The following is a 27,470-nucleotide window of genomic DNA, read 5'->3' on the forward strand; positions in this document are numbered from 1 at the left end:
AATTTATTTAGTCAACGCAAATGTTGAAATGCCCCTCTTGCCGAACACATTTCCAGTTGGTCTTCTTCTCTTGCTGCGCTAATAGATGACCGTAGTCTTCCACAACGCTCTTTATGGACATTTTGAACAGTCACCTGTATAGTTCAAACCTATTCCTGGTCCGAGTAATGATGAGTCTCGAAGATGGAGGAAGCCTGAAATTTCCATCCAAGTCATCGCTGCACTTCCACTGCGTTCTCACACATATGCCAGCACTTTAGAATAAATTTACGTTTTTCAATGTCTGGTCTAATATTAGCCGTTATTTTAAACAAGTTGTGCCTAAAACTGTATATTTTTAGACACTGTGTGTATATACGTATGTATGGTATGGATGCGAATTTACATAAGTGCAGATGTATGTGAGTTTCAAAGTTGGCTTTTAAACGCATAAACACCCTAAATTAGCAGCGACCATTATTACTAATAATAACTTTTTTTGACTCATTAACGAACAATTTTTATTTTTGATAAAGTTTTTTAAACTCATTAGCACATATTTATAAATATAGATTCAAAGCGTGATATCGTTAATGATAGCCGCAATTCTGCTCATGCATATATAGGGTTTTTCAAACAGAGGTGTTATTTTGATATTCAACGAAAAATGCTATTTTCTAATATAAATGATCGGATGTTTATTTCATTATACAAAGGAAGGTATGCCGTTAATAATGGAAAATAACATCAGGCAAATGACTGCTACGACCGCGCTTACAGGACAATATCCTTTTCATGAAATTTTCCATAACCGAATTGCAAAGTGGCTGCCCTATGTCCTCGTTAGCCTCACGAATTCCATCTTTGAGGTCTTGAATCGACCCCGAGCTGTTGGTGTAGGCCTTCTCTTTCTATTTTTATAATTTTTAATAATAAATATTTAATAATTTAGTCAAATCTCGAAGTTCTTTGTATTTTTAAATGTTACTTCCTCTTTTTCCGTCTACTTTCGTGACCAGATTTGATATTATCAGCTCACTAATTAAATGTTTCGAATGTTTAAAAATTACGTAAAAATATTTTTATTGGTGTGTTAATTTTACTTGTTAATAGTTCATTCATAAAAAAGTTAAAAAAAAGGTTCATAACTTGCATGGCACATGGCACAGTTGATTATTGCTGTTAAAAAGCTTTGATGCGATGCCATCAGAATTCCACATTAGGTCTGTTCATGAAGCAAAATATTTTTAACAATTGTTATTGTTATTAAATCTTAATTTTCAAGTTTTGCTGTTCATGTATCCAAAATACTTGCAAAGTAGGGGAAAGTGAGAGAACAAAATGGCATTTCATTTTGAGGGGAAGTTGCAAATTTCTACTGGTTACATTTTTACTTGTAAGAATTTGCAAGCGAGAAAACCTGCTGGTCGCAAAGTGAAAATACACAAGAATAAAATGTGTGAATTGAGTCAAAAGTTCTAAATTTAAATAAAAATGATGAACAAAATGGAGAATGCAAGTAAATATATTTTAGATCACATTTATAAATTACATTTCAAGTCATATATTGAATAGGAATCGGCCAATGATATAGAGGTATGTACTGTTGCCTCCAGACTCCAGTCACCGTTGTTGCAGTTTCGGAAATACAAATCGGAAGCATTGAAGGTATCTTTTGTATTGCTTCTACTTTTTGGTTATTAACTAATTTAGCAATATAGACGGAAGCATGGAAAATATGAAGAAAGCTGTGATTGCCACAATACAACTGCTAATGGAATATTCTTCATCTGGCAGCAATGATGAAAGGGATCAAATTATTGTGGACAAAATAACACCATGTGATGCTGAGCTTATTACTTTGTATTTTATTTGCTTCTTTTTCTATTTAATACGAGATAACTCAACTGAAAAAATTTGTACTTTTTGTGATTTTTCCCGCCAACAATTCAACTAACTGTTCGTAAAACTTACAAATTGTTACTGATTTTGCATTCATCTACTTTTTTTTGATGATATTTTTCTCTTTGCAAGCGAATGCTTGGAAATTAAGTTACTGGCAAGTTACTAGATAATTTTACATTAGCAAACCTATTGTATCCCGTACATATGAGGTTCAGCGAACTAGACAGTGCTAGTTTACTGTGCTACCAATGTCATTCCGGTATGTAGAAGCGGCTTTCATGGAAATGAGAGCCCTAGAACCGGCTGCCGTACTTCTCTTTTCAAATTGTGGCGAATCGTTGTTTTGGAAAATCGCATAGTACAGGCTTGTATCCTCTTAGTAGAGATTTGTATCCTGTTAGTAGAGGTTTATATCCAGAGAGATTTGCGTTCTTTGAGGAGTGGTTTTGATGCCAATTTAACACAAAATATGATAATTCTCCGCATTATATTTTTTTTTTCAAAAGTGAGCTCGCACTAGGAGTAATTTATTCCTCAAATTGTACCAAAAATGTAGTGTAAAAAAAATTTTCCGCCTAATAAAGTCAACTTACTGAGTTTCGTTTATTTATTTTCGTGTCTTAATAAAAATAGCAAACTATGGTGTTTTTTAAGCCGGTCTATAAATAAATAAACTACATACATAAGTACTTTTTTTTTTAATTTTATTTTTATTTATTTTTTTTATTCATTAAGTTTCTTTATAGTTTTATTTTCGTACATCAATTACTATTTCCTATGTGGTTTAGCTGTATTACAGCCGACGCATGTGTGCAGAGTATCATGAATAAAAATGTCACAATCAATGCAGTAAACTTGCAAGCATTTCTCACAGCGATATACATTTTTATCCGTTGCTTCTGTTAACGGCTTTTGACAAGCATAGCAATTCGCAGCCTGTCCATTGAATTCCAGTTCTGTAAAGTGTTGCACAGGAAAGAGATGGTGATAGGAGCGAGCTAAATGTGGCGCTGATACCAATGTCAAACCACAGGTCTGGCATTCAACTGGTAACTCACAATATTTACTAAAACACTGCGGACAATGGTAACCACCGGAGGTGAGCTTACTTGGTTCTTCTGTATTTTCAATGTGACACATGCACATCGAAAGCGGAGGGTCCTTGCCACCGTCCGTCTTGGCATGTGGAAAGCCCATTTTTATTAAAGAGTTCTCCTGCGTTTGCGCCGCTGGCGGTGGATCTACATGTGCCAGCAATTGGTCACGGTAATGTGCATCATCGAGAACAGCGCCATAAGTGCCTTGAGTTTGTTGCGTGAGATGACGACAAACGTGTATCTCAGCAGAAAGCGAGATTACGGAGCAGCGTATGTTGTCGGCTTTAAGGCCATCAATTGTACTATTTATGTCGACCGGATCGCATGTTGTCAGTGAACCCATAATTATGAGTATTTCGCGAGAAGCGTGACTGGGCACAACCTTCAATGCTTTCATGGCCAGATCGAGACCATTCTGCAATGAAGGCTCACATGTGAGGGGAATTTTACTAATGCTGGGAGGGTTAGAAATATAGATATTTAAGTGGTACTTTGGCATTCTTGTTATATACTGATTTTAAAAAACTATCTAATACCTTTCCAGAGCTTTTAAATGTAACTTCGATGTGCCAGTTAGCTCAGTCAACTTTTCGGCTCGTTTTCCTTTCAGTGCAATCATACCCAACTGGCTGATAGGATTCTGGTCAAAGAATTCTTGAATAAAGATTTCCAAAAGCTGCAATACATTTTTTTTCAGTTAGCTTATAATATTAAATTACTCAATATAAACCTTAATCGTGCATAACATTCGTGTGGGTTTCAAATCAGGCACCGTCATTGACTCGGAGCAATCCAGTACAATGTATAGATGTCTCATCATTCCCAGACGGTTCTGCTGCGTCTTTTGCGCCTGCCGCTTCCGCTTGGCTTTTTGTATAATATCGGCTATAGCGCCGTCCAGCAGTCCATCATCATCCTCCTTGATGGCTTCCCTAAGGAAATAAAAAGCAAACTTATTAAACTCCAAACTTAACGAAAGTTTGCAGAAAATTACTATGATTTTTACCATGTTTTTTCGTAGCCGGTTTCCCAGCGATACTCTTTTGGGTCTTCTCCATCAATATCTGCCATTATTGTATATCCTCATATGCCAATAAGAAATTATAAGAATTCACGAAAACCTGGTTAAGAAATAACTACGATCACCGGATTTCACCGACAAACAGCTGATTTTACAAAACAAAAATGTATTGCACTTTTCAGAAAGGAAGGTGATGCCACATTTAAAATTCATTCCAGACAATAACAACCAGAAGTCTCCACTCGCAGTTTCGTATGAAATTCAAACAAGAGAAAGCATTTGCTCCTTGCATTTTATTATATTTGATGGGTACTTGCAATTTTTTAATTAAAAAGCTGTTTCTAGAAATTCCGAAGCTTAAACGATATAATGTTTTTTTGAACTGGAAATCGTTTCGGCCCGGTATGCAATAATCTTTTCTTAGTAGTCGCCTTTTTCTGCTTTCAGCGAATTGCTACTACTAGCGGCCAGAATAGCCAGTAAATAAGTTGCTGTAATTGTAATTTCTATTTTTACTTTTCTTCCATATTAATAATATTTATTTTTTATCCAAACTCAATATGAACTAAGTCACAAAATGTAAGCACACGTCACAGCTAATTTAATTTCATTATTTATGTCTGCCTGTGTAAACTGGTAGATGATTAATGATGGCAATCTGATTCGAAAATATTGCATATACTAACATAATTTGAGTTGAACAGCTGTTTAAATGGTTCAATTCTCACTGCCGATTTGTTGCAGAAGAAAAAGCTCCTCGGCATGGTTACCTCATAGGAGTTGTGTCAAGAATGATGGAATATAAGTTTGCGCCTTCCAAACTTGCTGTGACGTCATCTCTGCAGATAAACAAACAAGAGGAAAAAAGCTACTTGAACATACAACATCATTTCTTGGCACGGCGTAATCGGCAAAACAAAACTAGAAAAAAAGCATTTGAAGGTATTGCAATAATGCGTGCAAGCAGCACTTCTTATTAGTGGTTCGTTTAAATTAAAAGTCACAAATCTTAAGATTGCAATATCACTAAATCATTCACTGAACCACTACGAAGACCGCATCTTTATTTTTCGTGATTTTGAAACCGACGTCACCTCAAATAAACAAACATTTCCTGAACTATCAGCGGACAAACCGCCAAAGTAACGAAATTGGTGTGAGTACCCCTCATATAATTCAGTCACATTAATATAAATTAAGGAACTTTAAATAGAATATATGAAGATTAATCTTAAATTCTCAGTTGATACTGCCATGTCACCGAGTTTAGAAATGCTATAGTGAAAATTAGTGCGTTGAAAATTTTTTAGACTCATAATATATACGATATTTAAGATAAAAATTTAGAATCATAGTTTTTATTGACTAACATAATCATTGAATAGAAATAATAAGAATGTATGTGCTTTATTTTCATAAAATTTCTCCGATTCTTAGGAAATTTTTAGAGTTACCTTCATCCACCCAAAAATTAACTGTTTGCAACAAAATCCCATGCAGTGCTACAATCGCCATTTTGATTGGTTGATCGCTTATACTGCGAGTGCTACGTTTTGCAAACGAACGGAAAAATCTTGCATTTGCTTGTTTTATATTTCGTTTGTAAGCAGCAGCAGCAATATAGCAAATTTCGGTAGGTTTAATTGTTTATAGCAAAATTTTTAAAAGTACGCTTGCTTTTAAATTACAAAATAATTTGTAAAATTTAGCAAAACTTTCTATTTAGAATAGCTTTGACGGCAAAGTCATATTTGGGTTCCACGGAAAATCGGCAGTGTAGGAATTCATAAATTCTAAATAAAAAATTAGAATTTAACAGTAATAGATAATGAAGTGATGTGTGATTTTTTGCTCTAAACTACCGACTATTTTGAAAAGTGCTATAGCTTTAAAGGAGAAAAAAAAACGAAAAGTATGAAACTGAATTTTTATGAGGAGGCCAAATCGAAACATTACCGTATTTGGCGCAATTTAAGTAAAGCCTTAATCATAGTAAAATTTATCTTGTAATATTGCTAAAGAAAAAATGCAATTATTTATATTCAATTATATATTACAGATCGGCATATTTCGCAATGGTTGGGCGCGATATCACTCCAACGGAAATCGGAAAGCATTCCAAACTAATTAAGAGTAGGTATCTGCTGAATATAGTATGCATATATTAAAACTAAATGTCATATTCATTTAAAGTGGCGCAAGAGGAAATGGCCACAATGGATGTTCTTGTATGTGGCCGCTGCCTCAACGTATACCATTTCATCGAAGATTTTGATGAGCATAAGCAGAGACCTTGCCAAAAGGAAAACAACAATGTGCGTGAATGCAATGACACCAAACCAAAAATTTGGGCATTCTTACTATGGAAAGCAACACAACTAAGTAATAATAGAGACTCGAGTACAGCTAGTCCTAATTCATGGGCTCTTTATCAAACATGGGTTAAAATGGATGAAAGCTTGCGGGAAACATGGATTGTAGCTGGCAAAACAATCCAATCTTTTGCCAAAGTAGGTCAAGGTGGTCTACAGGAGATGCCAGTGAAAATAACTAAGACTGTTGTTAATAATACTAGTGAAAGCGCATCACCAGGTCGCAGTAAGTTTTTATAAATTTTTTATAGAGCTTTTTATATAATAATATAAATGAATTTAGAACTTTTAACACAAACAAAACCTCAAGTAGCTAACTTGAAACCTCCGATCAAAGTGACTGATGGAAATAAGGACGTTGAAAATGATCCTTCACATAAAGGGGGTACATCTGCCCCAAAAGTTGTGAAAAAACCGTTTACTATACGGAGTGACGCTGTAGGTGGTGTAACGCAAAATAAGCTGCCAACTGGAAACGCCACTAAGCCATTAAGGTTAATTTTTGTCCAAATTGTGTTAATAGAAAGTTAAATTTTTTAATACTGACTTAATGCGTTTTGCAGCCGACGTGCCAAGCGCACTGTTCCCAACTCGGATGAGGTCATTGAGGAGAATGTGGAGAAAATCGTTGCAAAGCGTTTTAATCCCAGGCGCAAAATGCATGAGTATTTAGTGAAATGGGAGTCTCGCACTCATGAACAAAATACTTGGGAGCCATCTTCACATTTAGATAACGTTCCGCATCTTTTGGAAACATTCGAAACACAATTGGCGCGGCAAAAAGAGACACGTGCAGCATTACAAGCGAAACAAGCTGCACAATCAGCCAACGCAAGCAAAATTGGTGATAGTAAATCAATTGACGCTGCAAAAAAAGGTGAAACCAATGTCTCTACCAAACTTGGAACTGGTATAGGAAAATTACAAACCGTTAGTAGTAGTAATAATGATATTGGTGATAGTAACAAATCCACGGCAGGTACAGATGTTTCTGCACGGCCTTCACGAACATCTAAAACCAAAGCAATGGATCAGGTTAAACAATGGGTTTCTGGAAGTAACCAAGTCGCTTCAGGTGGAGCTTCTCCAACAGGCAGTGACGCCGCCGGGAGTGGTAACAACTCACAAGATGGTGAAAGAGATTGGTCTGTGAATACCAGCAATAGCTCGGCAAACGTTGGTGCAGCTGGCTTAAAACGCAAATTAGAAGATTCAGATTTTAATGATTCCAATACTAGCGACTTGCCTAGCACTACAGCAACAATAGAAGATTTAGAAGAGGATCTAATTCCATCACACACCGTAAAGCGTATGAAGAACGGCAATGCTATTTCTATTGAGGTAAAAGCGTCATTTCTGCTTTTAAACTATAGAAAATACGAAAATATTTTTTTTTTTATCGTTCATAGTCCAAAGTGGTTAAGGTGAATGGAACGAGCAGTACGCGTACACCCGCTTCAGTTAGCGGAGAGTCATTGCCAGTAGGACCGAATTCAGCGGAGATTATTATAACGCAAGATACAAATGCTTCCGGCGTGGTAAAGAAGCCTGGTTTCAATAGCAATAGCCGCAATGTAAGTTCATTAACTGGCAAGTGGCAAACATTTTTATGTATTTATTTCTATTTCCCTTTTTTTTTTTCACGAAACATTCTGATACTACTCACATATATACTTCTATAAATTAAAAATATATATATATATACCCCTTAAGGGGGGGTAACGTTAATTCATGGAAAAAAGGCACATTTTGATGATTTTTTTTTTGATGACACAGTTAAAATTTAATCGTCAAATCTTTTACTACATAAAACTATAGCATTTGAGGTATATTTTGTGAAATTTTCATCCAAAAATATTTAAAAATACGGCAATGGCAGAAATTATTCGGATGCATCTCAAAAAAAGTAGTTTCAACTCGGTGTTAAATCATCTGAAATCAAAAAACCAAGGTTATTTCGTTAGATAATCGTTTTCTCCGGGTAACGCCGAGAGGGTTTTTTGAAATTAAAAATTTTTCGATTTTTGGGAACACGTTAAAGTCAAAAACACGATTTTCGCGTAAAAAATCGGTGAATTAGTTACCGTAAAAACAAAAGTTTCAACAAATTCGAAAAAAACTCTTCGGCGTTACCTTGTAAAACATCTACAGAAAGTGTTCTGTCTTCGCCGAATCCTGCCTTCCTTAGTTTGTTTCTCAGCTTCCTGCTCCGCTCGATCTATACGCATCACGTCAGTTGACCTCGACCATTCATGAGCGCTTGGCCCACTACTGATTCCCATATCTTGCATGATTGTTAACAAAGCAAAACAGCCTTCATTGAAGACACAGGCTGCCACATAAGATGCAATCTCAACGATGACAGAACCTCCACTCAAATGCTTTGGTGAAATTTTCCAAATAAGTTGGTTCAAACTTTCGTTGTTGTTTTGCGTAAAGCTTCCGACACATCGCTCCAGGAGGGCATCTTTGCTCAGATCTTCATAGATAGGCTTGATGGCATCCAAAACATCCTCGGGAAGAGCACTGTATGTGTGTTTAAACGATTTCAATGTATTAGCAGCTGCAGCTTTTTGCCATTCGCACCACCCGGGCATTTTTCGTGCTGAGGATTTTCATCCGTTGAACTGTAGTGAAAAAACGTTGCCCAAATAGCATTTCGCATATTTTCCACGGAATCAGAGTAACGTCTAATAGCCAATCCGTAGTATACCGTCAGTTTATCAATCATTTTAGCCGTAAGCTTCCCTTTACCAAATAAACTCTTTTGATCTTTTTTCCAGCCTTAGTCTCGGTATCTACAACGGTCTTTTTGACTATGTCACGCAGACGAGTGCCCATTCTTTTTTGGACATGCCCTACACATTCTTTTTCATTATTGAAAAATCATCACCATACGGCTTGGAATTCACTAACCCAGAGTAAGCTTTAGAGTCGCCGTCGCCGATGTAGTTGCGATATCGCACGCCATTATTTATCGAGCGTTGAAACATGGCCTTTATCGCTTCGACCTCCATATTTCCAGCTGCACCAGTATGATTTGCCTGACACTTTCCAGCATCTACATGGGCTTCATGCCATTCTTCGTATTCGGCGGAGTCCAATTTACTTTCCCAAGTTTTACATTCGTGACAGTATGAACTTTTCACGAAAATGTCAAGAACTTTACCTGTGAAGTAACCGATTAACGAGGTGTCGCCGAATAAAGATGAGAAACCTCTTTTCTTCCATGTTCCGTCGCCTGAGACAGTGAGTTCGTCGGCATCGTCAGTGTTTTTTTCTGTATCTGTCGCTGCTTTTTCTTCTTTTGTAGCAGATGAAAAAAAGCGATTCGCTACTTCTCTTACAGTCGAGCACATTTTTTTCATGTATTCATTGTACCTTGGTCTTGATATAAAGCTAGTAGACAAATCCATCAAGCCGCAAAATTTTTCGCAGCCAGTTAATCCAAGGCCTAATATCCTCATCACGAAAGCAAACCGATAATTAACTTCGTAAACACCAGAGTTTATTCTTGCACTAGACGGAACGTTTGAAATCTGTTTACAGCTATCGCCCGATACTTTGATCGTATATCCAAGGCCTTCTTTCTTAGTCGATGAAAATTTTACACTTCCATCACATTTTACTAGCGTAGCAATTGTCGAAAAGACTAATAAAAAATCCATTATCCGATAGTTTTTTCAAGATCTTCCGTAACTTGCTCTTCAGCGGTCACTTTTATTTTTTTAGCTGACGCGCTACTTGCTGACACGTCTTCATTTGGACGTTTTACCGGAGGAACAATTTTTCTAGGCCGATATAATCTCGAACCAGATGATTTTCTATCCGATCTTGTCACTTTTTTAGGCATTTTAGCAATAATTTTACACAAACTTTAACGAAAACGGAACTGAAATGATGCAGAAAGCACACGTGTATTTTTGTTCGATCGAATGTTTACTTTCATTGTTATTATGGCATTATACCGCCCGAGGGCACTATATACTTATAGTCGTAGATGTTGTCTACAGTCGGTAAATAATCTTCTGTGAAAGAGAATATATAGTGAGCGAAACAGTTGCTAGGTACAAATGGCGCGCGGTTGAGCCAGGTAGGTAGCAACACTTACATGGCTGTATCTTTGTAAGTTTTGCTCCGATTCATCTAAAATTTTCACAGAATATTCTTGAAAGGTTCTTCATTTAAAAAATCAAATTAAAAAAAATTAAAAAAAAAAAAAAAAATTTAAACTTAATTTGGGCTCTATAGTAGTATTTACCTCGTCATTTGTACGTTAACATAGACGCGCTTCTCAGCGCTAGGTATTAGTTTCTTAAGAAGATTTTGTAGTTGTAACATCAAAAACATTTGAAATACATGTACGCCGAGTGCTACTGGAGTGACAATAGTCCTCGACCGGATATATAATGAGTCCGGGTCGTTCTGGTAACGTAGAATCGGCTGTCAAGGGGGACGTTTCTTAAGAAGTCCCTAACGTTGTTGAGCTAAGGGAACTTTTATTGTAAAGTTTCCGGGGAGGCAAGGGCTTTGTAAGAACGTGGCAGTTGAGAATTTTCAATAATCGTAATTTAGTTGTAGTGATTTCGTTTCTCAAAAAAATATTTTTTTTTCTTTTTATTGCGATTTCGGTTGCGATTCTAAAGTAAGTGTAATCCGGCGGGGAAATTTTGTGTTCGATCCTGAAAATGCCATCTTGAATGGAGGCGAGTTTCTGAAAATCAATTGATTACTTAATTTATATAATCACTTGATTCTTTTTCGCGGTATTCAACTGCTTTTTTTATCAACTTTATTTATAAAACTTTTTTTTTATAAATTTGATTTATGAACCTTTTTTTTATAAATTTTATTTATAAATCTTTTTTTTATAAATTTTATTTATGGGACTTTTTCTTATAAATTTTATTTATGAAATTTTGTTTATACATTTTATTTTTATTTATAAATCTGTTTTTAGTTTCCTTTTTGGAAATTTTGTATTTCTTTTTAAAAAAAATTTTTTATTATAATTCAAGTATTTTTAGAGGAATTTGAAGTAAAAATGATTGACTTTTTTCGTTTATAGACAACTCCAAAAAGTGAGGCCCTAATTCGAATACTATCGAAAGGGGAATCAGCTGTGTCCAGCACAGGCATAGTGCGAGTTGCCGGCGGAGGCAGTGATAGTGGTAGCGAATCCAAATCGGCAGCGTCCACCGTAACAGCTGGTCGAACACATATTCGCGTAGGAGCTGGTGGCGCAACTACAGTTGGTAATACGCAAATCAACACAATTTCGCGCCAACAACATGTCCAACGTACACCAGGCAGCACTGCTTTGCAACGAAAAACCATTATGACCACCGGTACAACGCAGCAGCAACGTGGTGGTTCTTCCGTGCATGTGCGTACTGGCGGCATAACGAGCTCTGCTCAACAACACTCTTCGCCAACATCAGGGCGTATGATAATACCTCGTCAAGGTAGTGCCGGGCATGTAACACGACCCACTACCAGCAGCACCACTAAAACTGTAACGCCAGAACAAAAGATTCTACAACTTTCGAAGTCGGGCGATTTGAAAGTCACTAAAAAAGTCATGACACGAGAGGATGCCATTGCACAGCGCATGAATTTAAAGCAGCAACAGTCGCAAATCCAAATTCAGAAGGTGCAACAGATCACACCACCAACCGGAGGTGGGCGCACAAGCCAAGTAAGCGCGGTAAGTGTGCGTAAGCAACCAGATGGAACTTATGCGCATGAGGAGCAACACCAAGCGCAATTATGCCCCATTACTGGTAAGTAAAACATCAGTGTTTATTGCACTGCTTATTTATTAAGCCAAATCTAGTTAAACTAAGTTCCCATCAATCTAAACAAAATGTTGTGTTGTAGGCAAAATATTGGGACAGGATGATCAGGCGATGTCCCAGCAGCAATTTCAAAGCGGAGTAATACATACACAATTGATTACTGGCGCTAGTGGCGAACAACAATTGGCGTTGCAACAAGACCATCAGCAACAATTACAAGACATCGACCCAACATTGCTTCTAACCAGTGATCAACAAATGCTCACTAATGAAGATGGTACTCCATTGTTAGTAACTGGAGAAGATGGTACCGTGTACCAAGTGGCCGGTAAAAATGCCGAAGGACAAACTATTCTTGTAACCCAAGGCCCTGATGGCGAACAACAATTCGCCTATGTCGCTGCTGCCGAAGGTGATGATAATCAAGTGCTAACTCTTGATAACGCCGTTGCAGAAGCAGTAGCACAAAATTCCGGCGAATTGCATCAAGCCGAATCCATGGCAGAACCTCAATATATTGTCAAAACAACAAAAGAAGATGGCACCACACACGTAGTTACAATGAGTGAGGCAGAATTGCAACAGCATCAGGCTTTGGCTGCAGCCCAACAACAGCAACAAGTAGATGCTGGTAGTGGAGCCGTTGCCGTAACAGCTAGTGGTGGAGGTACTACCGGGCAACTGTGTATACAAACGTCTGACGGTGCCGATGGACAGGAAGCTAATATACCTGCTGAAGTCATACAGGCTGGCATGCCTTCTCCAGGTAAATATTTTTTAAACGATTTTGTGCCTTGAGAATCTTTCGATAAGTATTAGCAAAACTAGGTTTCATTAGATATAAAACTTGAATAATTACGATTGACACTTTCCAGGTGGTACACGGCGGGTGGTGTTGTTATTACAAGATGGGACTTACATGATGACTGAGATGCATGACGACGAGTTTAAAGCACTAAATATTGCCGCGTAAAATAAAGATCTGTATTACAACCCTTGAAGTATGTCTTTCTAAAATTTGTCACTCTAGTTATTCAAGTTTTAGCGACTGATAACTATGATCGTTTAATGTCTGCACACGGATGTAGTCAAACTAAGCTAGAATATTAAAGTTAGATTTAACATTTGTTGCTGAACGTTAAAAAAAGAAGAGCTCGAAATAGCATCGATAAATAAGCACATTTGCAAAGCCGTATTTTACCTTAGTGTTGTAATAATTTTTAAGAACGTATTTTATTATATTGCCCTATAAGTTTTGTTATAAAGCATAATAGTATTTTACTATAATTTTTTATGGATTTGATCCTTTAAAAAATATTGTAATTTTGTGAATTATGAATTAAAAATTTTCTTTGGCTTTTTAGAGATGTGCATGTAAGCGTTCAACTTTCATTGGTATCTATAATTATATACATTTTTATTGTATGTATGTTTATAGCTGAACATTTCATTATGTATGAATATACTTAACGAATAACTAAATAAATGCAAACTAGAATAAACAACTTATATTGAGAATTAAAAGCGTCTGTCTTATGTATTTTAAAGAAATTAGATCGAAGATTTTTAAACGCCATGCACATCATTTCAACACTGCTTTATGAATTTTGCTATGAAAAATCCCACAGTGTCAATGGGCACTCTTCCGGTTTCTTTGACGTTATGGATAAACCGTTGTACATACTGCCTGCAGTAAAAGAAGAAAAAAATTGTACTCGTGGTCCTTGATGTATATATCCACATATCATTCATTTGCTTGGAGATGACGTGAAGCGAAAATTTTGTGCCTTAGTCTATATTTTAAACAACTCATTTTGGCTTTATTTTTGCTTAGGAAGCAATAGTAAAATGGAAGCTTTTGCAATCTGTCGTTCGCCCAGCAAGCGAGCGATATGCGGATATAGACATACAGTTATGGGTGTGTACCTACCTTTCATCATTATTGAGACCTGTGTGCTCAAGGCCGCTTTCGCCTAAACGAGGAACAGCGGCAACTAGTCGCATCTGCGGAAATGTTTCAAGCACCCAACTCACGATGCACTCATTCTCTTCTTCGGTGACTGTGCAAGTGCTGTAAACCAACACACCGTTCGGTTTGAGGAGCGGAACTGCTGCTGAAAATAACCTTCGCTGTACTTTTGGATATGACGCCAGCATTTGGGGCGTCATATTGGATGATGCTATCAGAAACGGTCTGTTGCCCAAAGCGCTGCAGGGTGCATCAAGCAAGATTTTATCAAACGTATTCGCCGCAAAAGGCGGCGATTGTAAAATTTTAGTATTTTTTGCAGGAATAGATGTATCGAAGGCTTTCGTAGCATCGAAGGCATAAGCGCGTATACTCTTCAAGCCTTCACCTCTTATCTTTTCTTGCATAACAGCGATTTTGTTGGCTACCTTATCCAGAGCTATAATTTCGCCGTGATCATCCATCATCTCTGCAATATGTGTTGTTTTATTTCCGGGAGCGGCACACATATCGAGCACACGTTCACCAGGCTGGGGCTTCAGCACCCGTACACATACAATGGATGGCAAGTTCTGCAGTAGCGCATCACTGCAACTCAAGTCGCCAATGGTGGGTACCCCGGACGTAGTTTCGATCATCTCCACCGCCACTCCTTTCAACCGCTCAGTCGGCGCGCTGTCATTGGAATCCCCAAACTTAGTTGAAGGTCCAAAAATCTGATGCCGTTGCATGCGTACGACGCCCACACCCAAAAAAAGTTTATCTGGCGAGTCGTAACGCGTATTTGTGCCTTGTTTACACTTGCCCGCCAAATCGGCGTACACCGAAACCTGCTCACCCAATTTGGTGCCCGCTTCCATGGCAAGTACACCAGGCGCATATAGATGAGCGCCACGTAGTAGAGCTGCACCACAACAGCTATCTACCACAACTTCTCTTTGTAATTCTGATTGCTTTTGCGTCATATCCGGAATACTGACTGGTATGGGCGATATGCTAAGAACCTCTGGAATGCTGGCAATTTCATAAACTTTAGGTGGCTGCGCATATCGGTCACGTAGCACTTGTTGTAGTCTCTGCTTGAACGCTGGAACCGTCGTGCGTAGCACATTTATGCGATATGTCGTAATAGTTGGCGGCCGGCATAACCAACTCATCAACTCTGCTATCTGCGTGGGCTGTAAAGATCATAAAAAACATGCACTATATTTTTGAGTAAAAGGGTATTTAAATTTTTGTCAACGATCTTATGCGATGATGACTTCTCCATAATGGCATCATAGAGTGATAGCAATCAACTACATATTAAGCGTTCCACGGCCGTCGGTTCTGTGTTACCGGAACGAGCCGGATTTATAACCGGTCAAGGACTATCACTCCAGCAACATTATGCTACAACAATAACAACTTCAGCAACATTCCCCATACATATTCGGGAATGTTCATGCTCTTACAAAAACAACAGCGATCTTTTAAATTACGTTCTGGATATTGCAGCAGGTTAAACTTATGCCTATCTCAAAGTGATTTCAACGTACTGTACACACATACATATGTACATATGTCCCGCATGAAAGTAATCATCTCTTCACTTGCCCCTGAAGTTGTTGTTGTGGCAGAAGTTCCCAAAACTCTGCCCGGGGAACCTAACGGCCGTCATTGTCTATCTCGCGTAATGGTGAGACCGGAAGGAAAGGAGGTGTTAGATGAATGAGATTTAGGGATTATACATATATAGAGAATTTTCCAATAATCATTTTTTTTTTCTTAATGAACATAAATTTAAGAATACACACAGAAAATTTAATATCGTTCCGGTGAATATTTTCAAAGGCGTTTCAGAGTGCTTTTTCAAACTTTAAACGCGTTTTTCTCAAAATGGTAATTTCAAAGTCGGTGACCAACATTACTCGAAAACAGCTAAACCGATTAGTCTCAAATTTTAACACGAGCTTCTTAAATATATTTTTTAGTAATTAATCGAAGATTTTTTCTCACCGATAAATATTTTTTTTTAAACAATTTAAGGCCGAAATTTTGGTCAAAAATCAATTTTTTTTGAGAAACCGCCATTTATTTTGCTTATTCCTTTGATTAATTACTAGAGTTAACACATTACTTTAACGAAATCTGTTTGTTTTTTTAATTTCAGAGGATCCAGTTCAGAGATATAGTCGTCACCGCAAAACGTCTTTTGTAAGAGGAGCTCCCAGAGATCAGCTGAAGCTCCTTTCCAAATAAATATTTTTACTAATACTAAGTTGTTGTTGTAGCAGTACCTGTGCCCTGTCAGTGTAGCGTAATCACCGGTCGTCTTCGTCTAGGTCATCTAACGGTAGGCCCAGGAAACTAGCTGTTCCGACGGGTTGGGTCCAGAGGGAGAGGGGTGTTAGATGAGTGGGTTTAATGGGGCATGTGAAAAGGTGGTTAGTGTCGTGCGGGGTGCCTTCAATTGCTGGACATATGTTTAGTATGTCGGGATCGATTCTGGATAAGTAGGAGTTTTACCTGCTACAATATCCAGAACGTAATTGTGCCAAGGTTACGCGGGACTCTCGGGGAAGTTGGAGCTCTTCGTCTGCGATTGGTGGTGGTTGGACTCCGATAACCGCATTCGGGGGTCGGGAGCTTAAGAAGGTGATGAGAGTCTCCCGATGAATGTCGTTTATGGCCTGTCTGTACACTGTCCGATCCTGTAGCTGTCTGTTGGTTTTGTCTGAGATCTCGTCCGCGTAGTTGAGGAAATGCCTCCTGATGTGCCTGGGAGGTGGCATCTGTCGCGGTCCTTAATGCAGTGTTTTGCCAAGTCTGAAGCTTCGTCCTCTGCGAATCACTGGTTCCAGGCGACCAGACTGGTGCAGCATAGTTTAGAACCGGTCGGCCTATTGCTTTAAAAGTCGACAACAACATTTCCTTGTCTGTGCCCCAAGTGCTGCCGGCGAGCGACTTGAGAACCTTGTTGGGATTATGCACTTTAGTTGCAATAGCGGTTGTATGCGCTGAGAAGGAGAGCAAGCTGTCAAAGGTGACTCCCAATATTTTGGGGTTGTTAACCGTCGGAATTTGTGTATCATCGACTTTCACCTTGAGTTGTAGCTTGACCTTTTTGTCCAGGTGGTGAAAAGGGTCGCCGTGGATTTAGTGGGGGAGAGTTGTAAATTCCTCGCAGTGAAGAAGCGAGAAAGGCTGGCGAGGTAGTCGTTTACCAGCATAGGCCATCAAAACTAATACTAAGTCTTAAAATACAGTTAAAAGATAACATAATATGTGTACAAATTTTTAGATCAATAAATTTTAATTTTCTCAGAAAAAATTCTGGAAAATTTGCTTTTTACGGTCTTGTAACTGTATATAACCCCTTATGTGGTCATATGTTGATTGACTAGATTGTGACCTCATAACTAGATGTTTAAGGATAAGGTCCAGAAGGTTTATGTTGCAATCTAAATTGAAATATTTTTGAAGCCCACTGGTGTGGTCGCCGTAGACAAATGTGTGGGTGTATGGCTGTCATTCGACAGTGCCCGGATTCGAAACCAGCTAAGGGCACAAAATTTGAAAAGTTATGGGAAATGTTGTTTCTAATAACGGTTGCCTTTCGGTACGCAATAGCAAAGCTCTGTTTGTAATTCTGCCATTCAAAAGGCTCCTCATAAAAACCATTTGCCATTCGGAGGCGAGGTAAACCTGTAAGACTCTACATCAAGATGCAACCTCCAACTGGGCCAGACAACCAATTATATATTGGGTGTTTTTTAAGATGCACGAGAAATATCGATATCAATAACTATGGTTTGAATGTTGAGAATGGCAATTTGTCCACAGTATTTTTGCGTAAAACTCCATTCCGCGTGGAAGGCCTTCGGCCGCGCTTAAAAAAAAATAACCCTCATCAGTCCAGCTCCGGCTACGCAATCCACAGAATTTTTGCGTAGAACTCCTTTCCGTGTTAAAACCATTGAACCCAAAATTAAAAAAAACGTCATATGCGTGCGTGTAGTAAGGAGGCACAATAACCCCACATCCCCATCATTAACACTAAACTAAAATACTTCATTTTTGTTCATATTTTAGTTTTCATTTGCAGGCATCCAGCAGCACCATACTGTTGTCATTCCAATATTCTTCTTATTCCCGTTTAAAATTGGAAAGTGATTGTATGGACAAATGCATTTACATTAAATTTTAGTGAAAATAATTCGAATATAAGTATAATAATAAGTAAAAACACGCGTGTGAGTGTATATTTAATGAATTTTAGTGAAGTGTATCAAAATATTTACTGTAATGTGCCAAATTATAGTGAAGTTCCCGAGAGCACTTTGAAGGCAAATAATTACGAAATTAATATTTCCCGAATAACTTGGAGTTATAAAGATTGTTCCTTAACACCTCCCTAACATCTCCACCAAGTTTCATTAATAAAGAAATTATAGTTTGCCAAAAATTGTCCAATATACATACATTATTGCGAATCCCAGCCATTAATTCCCAGATTATACTAAAAAAATTCATTCCAACAATACTTCTGAATAAAGTTAGTATATGCCATATTTTGTAAGTTGAGTGATAAGAAATTTTTTTTATTATAATATTTTTACTAAATAAATAATAGAATCGGGATAGAGATAGGATGGCAACCCCGCGATAGGTTGCGCGCCTAAAGCCCAACCCGAACAAATAATGGGCCAACTAAGAAGTCTTTAGTGTACGGTGGCTCCAATTGTGTAAAATATTCAGTCATAATATAGGGCTTACATGCATTTTAATATTAAATTAGTATTCATTAACGTGATTTGTTCTCTTTTGTTATTGTATTCTTATCGAAACATGGCAACAGTGTTTTGCAGTTTGCCAATATCGAAACAATTTAATTGGCTGCCGGCGTCTAAAATTTAGTTAAATTTACACACGAATTATACACACAATAAAAAAATTCGTTTTCCCGTACCTTTTTTGTTAAATAACTATCTATTACTTACAAAAAATGGCAAGAATTTAGTATAATGCCGATCGCTTTGGAAAAAACGGTAAAAAGGGGGTGATAGAGGGGTGTATCCCCATCTTAAAACTGAAAACAGAACCTGCCGGCGGCTTATAGTTTTTAAGTAATTTAATGTTAAAGTTCTATAATTTAGCGAAAAGTTGGTGTTGCCATACACCTGAAATGAAAACGAAGTTCGCACGCAGGGATGTTCAGTGGAAGGTTCATTGTAAAACTGCAGTATTTTTTGCTGTAATTTAAAGTTGAGAAATGAATTTGAAAATAAAAACATACAACTCATTTAAACTTAAAAACAATGATATTAAGCGTATCACAAAAAATAATAAAGTAATTAAAATTAAATTAAATTAATTAACACAGTATTTTTGCGTGGAACTCTTTATCGCGTAGGCGGCCTTCGGCCGCGCTTCATAAAAATAACCCTCATCAGTCTTACTCCGGCTACACAATCCACAGTATTTTTGCGTAGAACTCCTTTTCGCGTGGGCGGCCTTCGGCCGCGCTTCAAAAAAATAACCCTCATCAGTCCAACTCCGGCTACGCAATCCACAGTATTTTTGCGTAGAACTCCTTTTCGCGTGGGCGGCCTTCGGCCGCACTTCAAAAAAATAACCCTCATCAGTCCAACTCCGGCTACGCAATCCACAGTATTTTTGCGTAGAACTCCTTTTCGCGTGGGCGGCCTTCGGCCGCGCTTCAAAAAAATAACCCTCATCAGTCCAACTCCGGCTACGCAATCCACAGTATTTTTGCGTAGAACTTCTTTTCGCGTGGGCGGCCTTCGGCCGCGCTTCAAAAAAATAACCCTCATCAGTCCAACTCCGGCTACGCAATCCACAGTATTTTTGCGTAGAACTCCTTTTCGCGTGGGCGGCCTTCGGCCGCACTTCAAAAAAATAACCCTCATCAGTCCAACTCCGGCTACGCAATGCACAGTATTTTTGCGTAAAACTCCTTTCCGTGTTAAAACCATTGAACCCAAAATTAAAACGTCATATGCGTGTATGTAGTAAGCAGGCACAATAACCCCCATTCCCATCATTAACACTAAACTCAAGTACTTAATTTTTGTTTTCATTTGCAGGCATCCGGCAACACCATACTGTTGTAATTCCAATCTTCTTCTTGTTCGCGCTTAAAATTGGAATGTGATTGCATAGGCAAATGAATTTGCATTTAATTTTAATAGATATAATTAGAATATTAGCATAAAAATCGGTACAAACACGCGTGTGAGTGTATATTTGGTGATTTATAGTGAAATGTTAAAAAATATAGAGTGTAATGTGGCAAATTATACTGATGTTCCCAAGAGCATTTTGAATGTAAATAATTAAAAAATTATTATTTCCCGATTAATTTAAAGTTATAAAGAGTGTTCCTTAACACCTCACTAACATCTCCACCAAGTTTCATTAAAAAAACATTATAGTTTGCCAGAAATTCCAAGATCGGCATTGTTCTAAATTCCAGCCCAAAAAATTTCAAACTAAACATATTTTATGCACCATTTTAGAATTGTAGCAATACGCACCCACAATAAAAAAATTACAATTTAATCACAATTTCCATCAAACACGCCCAGGGTTTGTCTTTAGTGTTTAGTATTATTAGAATAAATATAATTTAAAAATACTAGATATCCTGAATTTCCTCCAAAATAGACATTGCACTGTCCACTTAAACCAATAAAAAATGTTTGGAAATATATGTTTTTACAAAAGAATAACGGCAACCCTGCCAGATTTCTCTCCCGGTTTTCTAGAAAGTGATCTCTCTCATCGTCGTTTTGTGTATGCGAATAGACTATTGCCGAGAAATTATTGTTAGTCTTCGGTGTGTTTTAATGTTTGTGGAGTATTTTTCAAATATTAAAAAACAAATTGAAATCAATTGAACTTACATTCCGTTTAAGAATTTGGGACTCAACAAGTGTGTTACGTTGAAAAGGTGATTTTGGATACATTTTTTTCTAACTTTATTAGGTTTCCGTTTTGCGGCAGAAAGTGACGAAAGATGTTTAAAGATAAGGTGAAAAATGTGGTGAAACATCTATATTTAAATGGTGCCGAACTTATTAAATGTCCCCCTCTTTGGTGCCGCAAAATCATAACTAAATATCAAGGCACATCCTGTGTCGTTATAAATATATAGTTTTCTTAGGAATAATGATTTTTTCGATTTTTAATATGTAATAGTTACATAATTAAGCATATTTCAGTTCGGCGCAATACAATTTTAATTAAAAGTTTTTAAAATACGATAACATCGTTTTGAAGCTTCAATAAAAGTACACTTTCCTTTCAAGGCACAATAGTGTTTGCTCATTCACGCATGTTCGCGTACGACACCATCACGACACGACGTGGCAACTTTTCGTTGTGTCTGCTTCATTAGCATTCTCAGCAAGCCCAAAACTAGTCGCACTCTTCAATCTAATATTTCATAGGCATGAAAATACAGGAATAAGTTGATTCGACAGATTCTCGTGTGTGAGGTGATAAACTATTCGTGGTGAGCTATCAATTTTATTTGTCAAATAGCGTACTTTAATTTGGTGTGTTCGTGTGTTTATTGCTCTGTGATTTTCGCTGACATTTCCAACCAGATTGAATAAAATTTCTGCAATTGCGTGCGTGAATTCAACTCATTTGATTGGTGCGTATTTAATCACATAAAGAAACATTAATATAGTTGCGTTTGAGTTGCAAACTGTAATTATATGTTTGATACAGAATTCTGCAATCGCTACTCGCGATGTTGCCTCCATGTTTTTCGCTTCAAACCGACAACATGCCATCCTTTTCATTTCATTATTGAATATCTTCATTGGGCGAAGTGAGATGCTCAAGTTAATGCAGTAAAAAGTTTTACTATTTAATGGAAAAGATATTGGTAAAATAAATATAAGAACAGTACATTTGGTAAAGGTAAAATAAATTAAATATGACAATCATATTTCAAAAATCCGCTACCTACTTGCATAGACATATTACAAAAAAGCAGGCACTCGTTGGTATCGTAGTCGTATTCTCATCTTTACCACTATATCGTGGTAGAAAGTAATGATAGTTTCTTGCAAATCGAGTTCGGTAAAAATTGGCATTGAATTTCTTAAAAGCGTAATTATAACATTTATAATTTAACTACAATTATAATTGATAGGAGTGTTCATTGTGCTGTGAAATTTGGAGCAATCGGTAACGTTATTATAATCGTGAGATAACTAGTACTGGTTAACAAATATTTCCATGATTCGCTTTCATAACTGATATATTTCATAAATTTCCGCTTTATTTTACTTGCGAAAGTGGTTTTCAACGGTACGCGATTTGCTCTAGAGGCTGGAGTTGGGGGGGAAAAGGTGTGTTTCCATTTTCATTCCAAACGCATCGGTTTTATATGACTTCCTTTATCTGCGTCTGCATGGTGGATTCAAATTAGTGTGTCGAAAATTACGTCTCCGTCATCATTAATAGTGTGGTGTATTGACGGCATCGCTATCGCTGTTTTCTGCTTGCCCACGTTACTATCTTTGCCTTACTGCCGTTTGTCGTAGTTCCTTTTACGTTTTCTACACTTCTACGTTCGTTCAATCGTCGTCACTTTATTGGAGTTTCTCCAATTTCTTCCTCTTTTCGCTTTCGTCGTGTATTTGACGTAGGGTGGTGCTTTGGCCGTTCTGCAAAAAAGAAAAAATTGGGTAATATAAAAATTAATTGTATCACAAAGAAATAATTTAATTTATGAAAAAGAATTTGAAAGTGAAATATAGTGGTAATAATCAAGATTTTGAAGTGAATTCGTTGCAATATTTGTGAATGAATGTGAAGTCGACTCGGTCACAACAACAACAAAAAGTGGAAGCCATGACATGGCAGTTCCATAAAAAAATTATTTCGTTTCCTATGTAATATATGTATATTCGTGGTTGTGAAGTTAGTTGTACTAGTAATTTTCTTCCGAAAAAAACTAATATTCTTTATTGTAATAGATAATCTTGAAATTAAGTATTGGTAGAAAACGATTGAATTTCTAAATGCGCCGCTGACTCACTCGCAAATTTCGTTCCCTCTACATCTTGCCACCTTCGTTTTCTTTGATCATAAGGTAACCCCTACTTATGAGCAACCTGATATTTCTCTAAATGCTAGGTATACGATTATTTGCAAATTTCCTGGGGAGGAATTTCTTACAACGTGTGATAGATAATATGCGAAGCTGATTTTATAGTGATCGAAGAATGCCTATGCAAACCTTATAGGTGAGATTTCTATTGCAGACGTGAATTATATTGAAAGTAATAAATTTATATTATCTCCCTAGGTTCAAAGCTGAAAAAATCCTATCTTAGCCACTCAGCAATATCTACGTTATTTCTCATATATCGGGTAGTTCCGGTAATCTGATCTGTTATGGGTCATGTCTGTAATAAAAAGGCCATTGTGCAAAATATGTAGCTGCTTAGATTTTATATCACTGAGGCTCATTTAGTAAAAATGCTTCACTAAATGTTGTTTTAGCTTTAATCAACAGCCCGATATTCTCTAAATGGAGGGCTTTGCAATTTTATTCCAAAGGAAGTTGATATTATAAGACGGCAAATCATAATCTACTTTGACTTAGAAGAGAAATCGCTGATTACAATTTTGAAGCGTTTGAACAACTTGCCATGTAAAAATGGATAGAAAAATCGTTTCTCGAACTGGTTAATTTTTTTTCACCATAAAATATATATATAATGCATATGATATATATATATATATATTTTTTTTTTTTTCTTTTTACTACATATACGTAAATATAAAACATCTACTTACAGCCGACTTGTTTGTAATTGATTTCCGACTGCAGCTTTAACGTGCCGAAACTCGGATCGACTCTGGCATACCGATCAATTCCATTAAAGTATATATATTAATCTCAAGTTTGACGCTACTTATACAAAAATATAAAGGACAAGAACAAACTCTGCAAAACTTGAATCAAAATGGGGAATGTTTTTGCAAATCTATTCAAAGGACTTTTTGGAAAGAAGGAAATGAGAATATTAATGGTCGGATTAGATGCCGCTGGTAAAACCACAATTTTGTACAAACTCAAATTAGGCGAAATTGTTACAACGATACCTACCATTGGTGAGTAAAATGTAATTTATATTAAAAAAATGCAATAAATAAATAAGTTCATTTTTCCTATTTTAGGTTTCAACGTCGAGACTGTAGAATACAAGAATATTAGCTTTACAGTATGGGACGTGGGCGGCCAAGATAAAATTCGTCCATTGTGGAGGCATTACTTCCAAAATACACAAGTAAGTAGGATTTGTGTACGCTGCAAATATTGTTATTGTTATTTCCATCTTCTAAAATTAAGTGTAGGAAAATTTAATCAATCATCAATGATTTTCCATTTGAATAGGGTCTTATATTCGTCGTTGACAGCAATGACAGAGAACGTATCGGTGAGGCGAGAGAGGAATTGATGCGTATGTTAGCCGAAGATGAGCTCAGAGATGCTGTTTTACTAATATTCGCAAACAAACAGGTGTGTAAACATAATTATAATATATCAAGGAATAGTGAATTAAGAGATGGGTCGGTAAATAGTAATTTTTTTAAGTATGCGTTATTATTTTTTATTTACTTCAAATTATTTTTACGTTTTCTTATTTATTTTATTGTGGTATTCAATTAAAGTCGTGCTTTTAAGATTCCCACCATAGTTTAATTGAACTTGTATTTTACGTTTTTCACCATTTTCTGGTAGCTTTTAAAAATAATTCAAAATTTATTTCACGTATTTAAAATTTTTAGTTTCTTATATATTCGATAACATGTGAATGTGCTTTAAAACTTTAAATAATTTCTGTGAAACTTTTGGATTCGTGTCCGAGTTTTGCGTCATCTATTTTTGCGAAATACTGCTTGAGTCACAAAGTATACCCGACTGGCGCGAGAACTTTCATTCCGCCCTGTATCGTTTCGTATACACACTTGAAGTTACATATGTAGTTGAATATTCTATAATTTATAATCATACAATCAACGCAATTATTTCTTCGATTAAATATTTACTACATAATACTATAATATGTTGTGATACGTTTTTCTTCTTCTTCTTAATTGGCGCGATAGCCGTTTACGCGATTTTGGCCGAGCTTAACAAAGCGCGCCAGTCGTTTCTCTCTCGTGCTAACCGGCGCCAATTGGACACACCAAGTGAAGCCAAGTCCTTCTCCACCTGATCTTTCCAACGCAGAGGAGGCCTTCCTCTTCCTCTGCTACCACCAGCTGGTACCGCATCGAATACTTTCAAAGCCGGAGCGTTTGAATCCATTCGGGCGACATGACCCAGCCAACGAAGCCGCTGGATCTTTATTCGCTGCGCTATGTCTATGTCGCCGTAAAGCTCATACAGCTCATCGTTCCGTGATACGTTTTTACTGATAAGAAAATGTAGCACTGGTGTTCGGTACATATACTTTAATAAACAAATTTATATCGACTTTCAAATAGAGTGATGAATTACTATGCTTATTCAATAATTTCAAGCTATAGCGAAAGCGAAACTTTAAAAATATTAAATGTAAATGTGTTGCTTAACTTTGTTTGGTAGAAGCGGTGCTTTTTGAAACAGCTGTTAAGAATACAAACAAGCAAACAGCAAAATTCTCTCCTTAGTAACCTTTTATCTGTGACGGTTCTACATTAGGCCTCTTCTATTCGCCATTTCCCCGCTTCTCTATGCTCGATTAATTTGACGAAAAGTTTGAATGCGAAAGCAACAACAACGTTATCGAGTAAGATTCGCTGATAGTGAGTATGGCTATAAATCATTAGGCCGCACTGCCTTAGCAGCACATGTAATTTAAAGCAGTTCTCTTTTCGCGCTGCCCACATATGTTCATTTGCTTCATCTATTCGCCACTTGCTAAGACTTGAAGAAAAAAACAGTCCTATTGCTTTTTGACGAATTCAGTAATTAAAATAACGTCATTGACAGTACAGCTCTAGTAATCCGGAAGTAATTGTTTTAGGCAAAAAGATTATGTATTTACATTATTATGTTAATTATTTTTAAACTATGATAATTAAACTGAGAAAACAATACATGGCGAAACTAAAAACATATAATTTTCTTTCAGGATCTGCCAAATGCAATGAGCGCAGCCGAAATCACCGACAAGCTCGGTTTGCATTCACTCAGAAACCGCAATTGGTATATACAGGCGACGTGTGCAACCAGCGGCGATGGTCTCTATGAAGGTCTCGATTGGTTGTCCAATCAACTTAAGAATGCTAATCGCTAAATACACACACGTATAAATATATTAAACAAAAACACCTTTTTGATTTAAACATAAAGTAAAGTTAATGAAAATTTGAATAAAAGAAACAAAAAGCGAAAATGAAAGCAAAAAAATCAACTAAAAACGACATCCTACTGATCCTTCTTCTCCTCTTATCCCAACTACAACAAAATTAAGTAACTTAAGACGGTTATCATTTATTTAGCGCCTGTTGAAAACGATAAAGGTAATGATATGGAAGAGGAAGGTCAGAGCGTACAGAACATCAGTAAGGAACAGGAATTAAATGTAAAACCGCTATATAATGAAACTATCCATTTTCAAAACAATTCTATATATATTTATGTATATGTATGTTAATGACAAACAATAACAAATTGCAAAACATTACGTATATCCAAATGAAATGATTAGTTGTGAAAGAAGGGAAGAAACATCAACAATGATTACATATACGGCATCCACTTTTAAGTATAATTTTAGTATTTCCTGTCTTTATTTTATTATTTGTAATTCTATGAATATCGATTAAATTTAATTGAGACCAATATTACAAAATATAAACAAAGGCGAAACACACACATACAACACACATGCTCTTTATATACAAAAACAACTTAAAATAAATAATAATAAATTGTAACAAAAATGGAAAGACCGCAACATAGATAACAACACATTCGACAATTTTGATAAGGTACCAATAAAAAGACGATTTCCCTGGTCTATGCTCTACTCCCTATCTTCTGGTTATAGACAAGTGGATATTATAAATAATTATTATCTTAATACTAATAATGATGCGTAAATAAAAAAAGAAACAATTAAAGAGTGGACTATAAAATGTTAAGATTTCTTGTGATAATTTCTGAAGAAAAATCACGAATATCGAATTTTTTACTGTAGAGCTTTGAAATTGTCAAATCGTAGGAATTTATAAGCATAAAGTTAATAGCTAGTGCCTATAGTCCCGAATAGTTGTTTTGTTTTCAAAAGACCATTTAAACTGCTA

General features: G+C 36.6%; 4 protein-coding genes and 1 long non-coding RNA gene across 10 annotated transcripts; 3 read left to right on the forward strand and 2 right to left on the reverse strand.

The window, feature by feature from the left end:
- The first annotated feature begins 1,397 nt into the window (after positions 1-1,397).
- Positions 1,398-2,586, forward strand: LOC128861108 (uncharacterized). Of its 2 annotated transcripts, XR_008454338.1 has the most exons (3): positions 1,398-1,498; positions 1,555-1,647; positions 1,701-2,586. It is a non-coding gene; the product is annotated as an uncharacterized LOC128861108 (long non-coding RNA). The 2 variants fall into 2 exon arrangements; XR_008454337.1 differs by having other exon boundaries at positions 1,555-2,586.
- Positions 2,587-2,596: 10 nt separating this feature from the next.
- Positions 2,597-4,172, reverse strand: LOC128861106 (general transcription factor IIH subunit 2). Its single transcript, XM_054099008.1, has 4 exons — positions 3,988-4,172; positions 3,712-3,913; positions 3,518-3,657; positions 2,597-3,436 (listed from the first exon to the last, which is right to left on the reverse strand). The coding sequence occupies exons 1-4, from the start codon at positions 4,050-4,052 to the stop codon at positions 2,653-2,655; spliced, it is 1,191 nt and encodes a 396-aa protein (XP_053954983.1). The 5' UTR covers positions 4,053-4,172; the 3' UTR covers positions 2,597-2,652.
- Positions 4,173-5,531: 1,359 nt separating this feature from the next.
- LOC128861104 (uncharacterized) lies at positions 5,532-13,549 on the forward strand. 4 transcript variants are annotated; one of them, XM_054099005.1, is made up of 10 exons: positions 5,532-5,635; positions 6,062-6,135; positions 6,196-6,600; positions 6,658-6,868; positions 6,938-7,284; positions 7,354-7,715; positions 7,784-7,948; positions 11,443-12,157; positions 12,255-12,938; positions 13,048-13,549. In XM_054099005.1, exons 2-10 carry the CDS (start codon positions 6,078-6,080, stop codon positions 13,143-13,145), a joined length of 3,045 nt encoding a protein of 1,014 aa, XP_053954980.1. In that variant the 5' UTR covers positions 5,532-5,635; positions 6,062-6,077; the 3' UTR covers positions 13,146-13,549. The 4 variants fall into 4 exon arrangements, with proteins under 4 accessions (XP_053954980.1, XP_053954977.1, XP_053954979.1 ...); XM_054099002.1 differs by having other exon boundaries at positions 6,938-7,715; XM_054099004.1 differs by lacking the exon at positions 5,532-5,635 and adding an exon at positions 5,676-5,977 and having other exon boundaries at positions 6,938-7,715.
- LOC128861105 (tRNA (cytosine(72)-C(5))-methyltransferase NSUN6) lies at positions 13,387-21,667 on the reverse strand. 2 transcript variants are annotated; one of them, XM_054099006.1, is made up of 3 exons: positions 21,050-21,667; positions 14,103-15,319; positions 13,387-13,859 (listed from the first exon to the last, which is right to left on the reverse strand). In XM_054099006.1, exons 1-3 carry the CDS (start codon positions 21,110-21,112, stop codon positions 13,760-13,762), a joined length of 1,380 nt encoding a protein of 459 aa, XP_053954981.1. In that variant the 5' UTR covers positions 21,113-21,667; the 3' UTR covers positions 13,387-13,759. The 2 variants fall into 2 exon arrangements, with proteins under 2 accessions (XP_053954981.1, XP_053954982.1); XM_054099007.1 differs by lacking the exon at positions 21,050-21,667 and adding an exon at positions 20,681-20,827.
- Positions 21,668-21,710: 43 nt separating this feature from the next.
- LOC128861107 (ADP-ribosylation factor 1) lies at positions 21,711-27,193 on the forward strand. Its single transcript, XM_054099009.1, has 5 exons — positions 21,711-21,804; positions 23,969-24,284; positions 24,351-24,460; positions 24,568-24,693; positions 26,294-27,193. Exons 2-5 carry the CDS (start codon positions 24,137-24,139, stop codon positions 26,456-26,458), a joined length of 549 nt encoding a protein of 182 aa, XP_053954984.1. The 5' UTR covers positions 21,711-21,804; positions 23,969-24,136; the 3' UTR covers positions 26,459-27,193.
- The last annotated feature ends 277 nt before the right edge of the window (positions 27,194-27,470 follow it).

This window comes from Anastrepha ludens, chromosome 4 (assembly GCF_028408465.1).
Source record: "Anastrepha ludens isolate Willacy chromosome 4, idAnaLude1.1, whole genome shotgun sequence".
Classification (NCBI taxonomy): domain Eukaryota; kingdom Metazoa; phylum Arthropoda; class Insecta; order Diptera; family Tephritidae; genus Anastrepha; species Anastrepha ludens.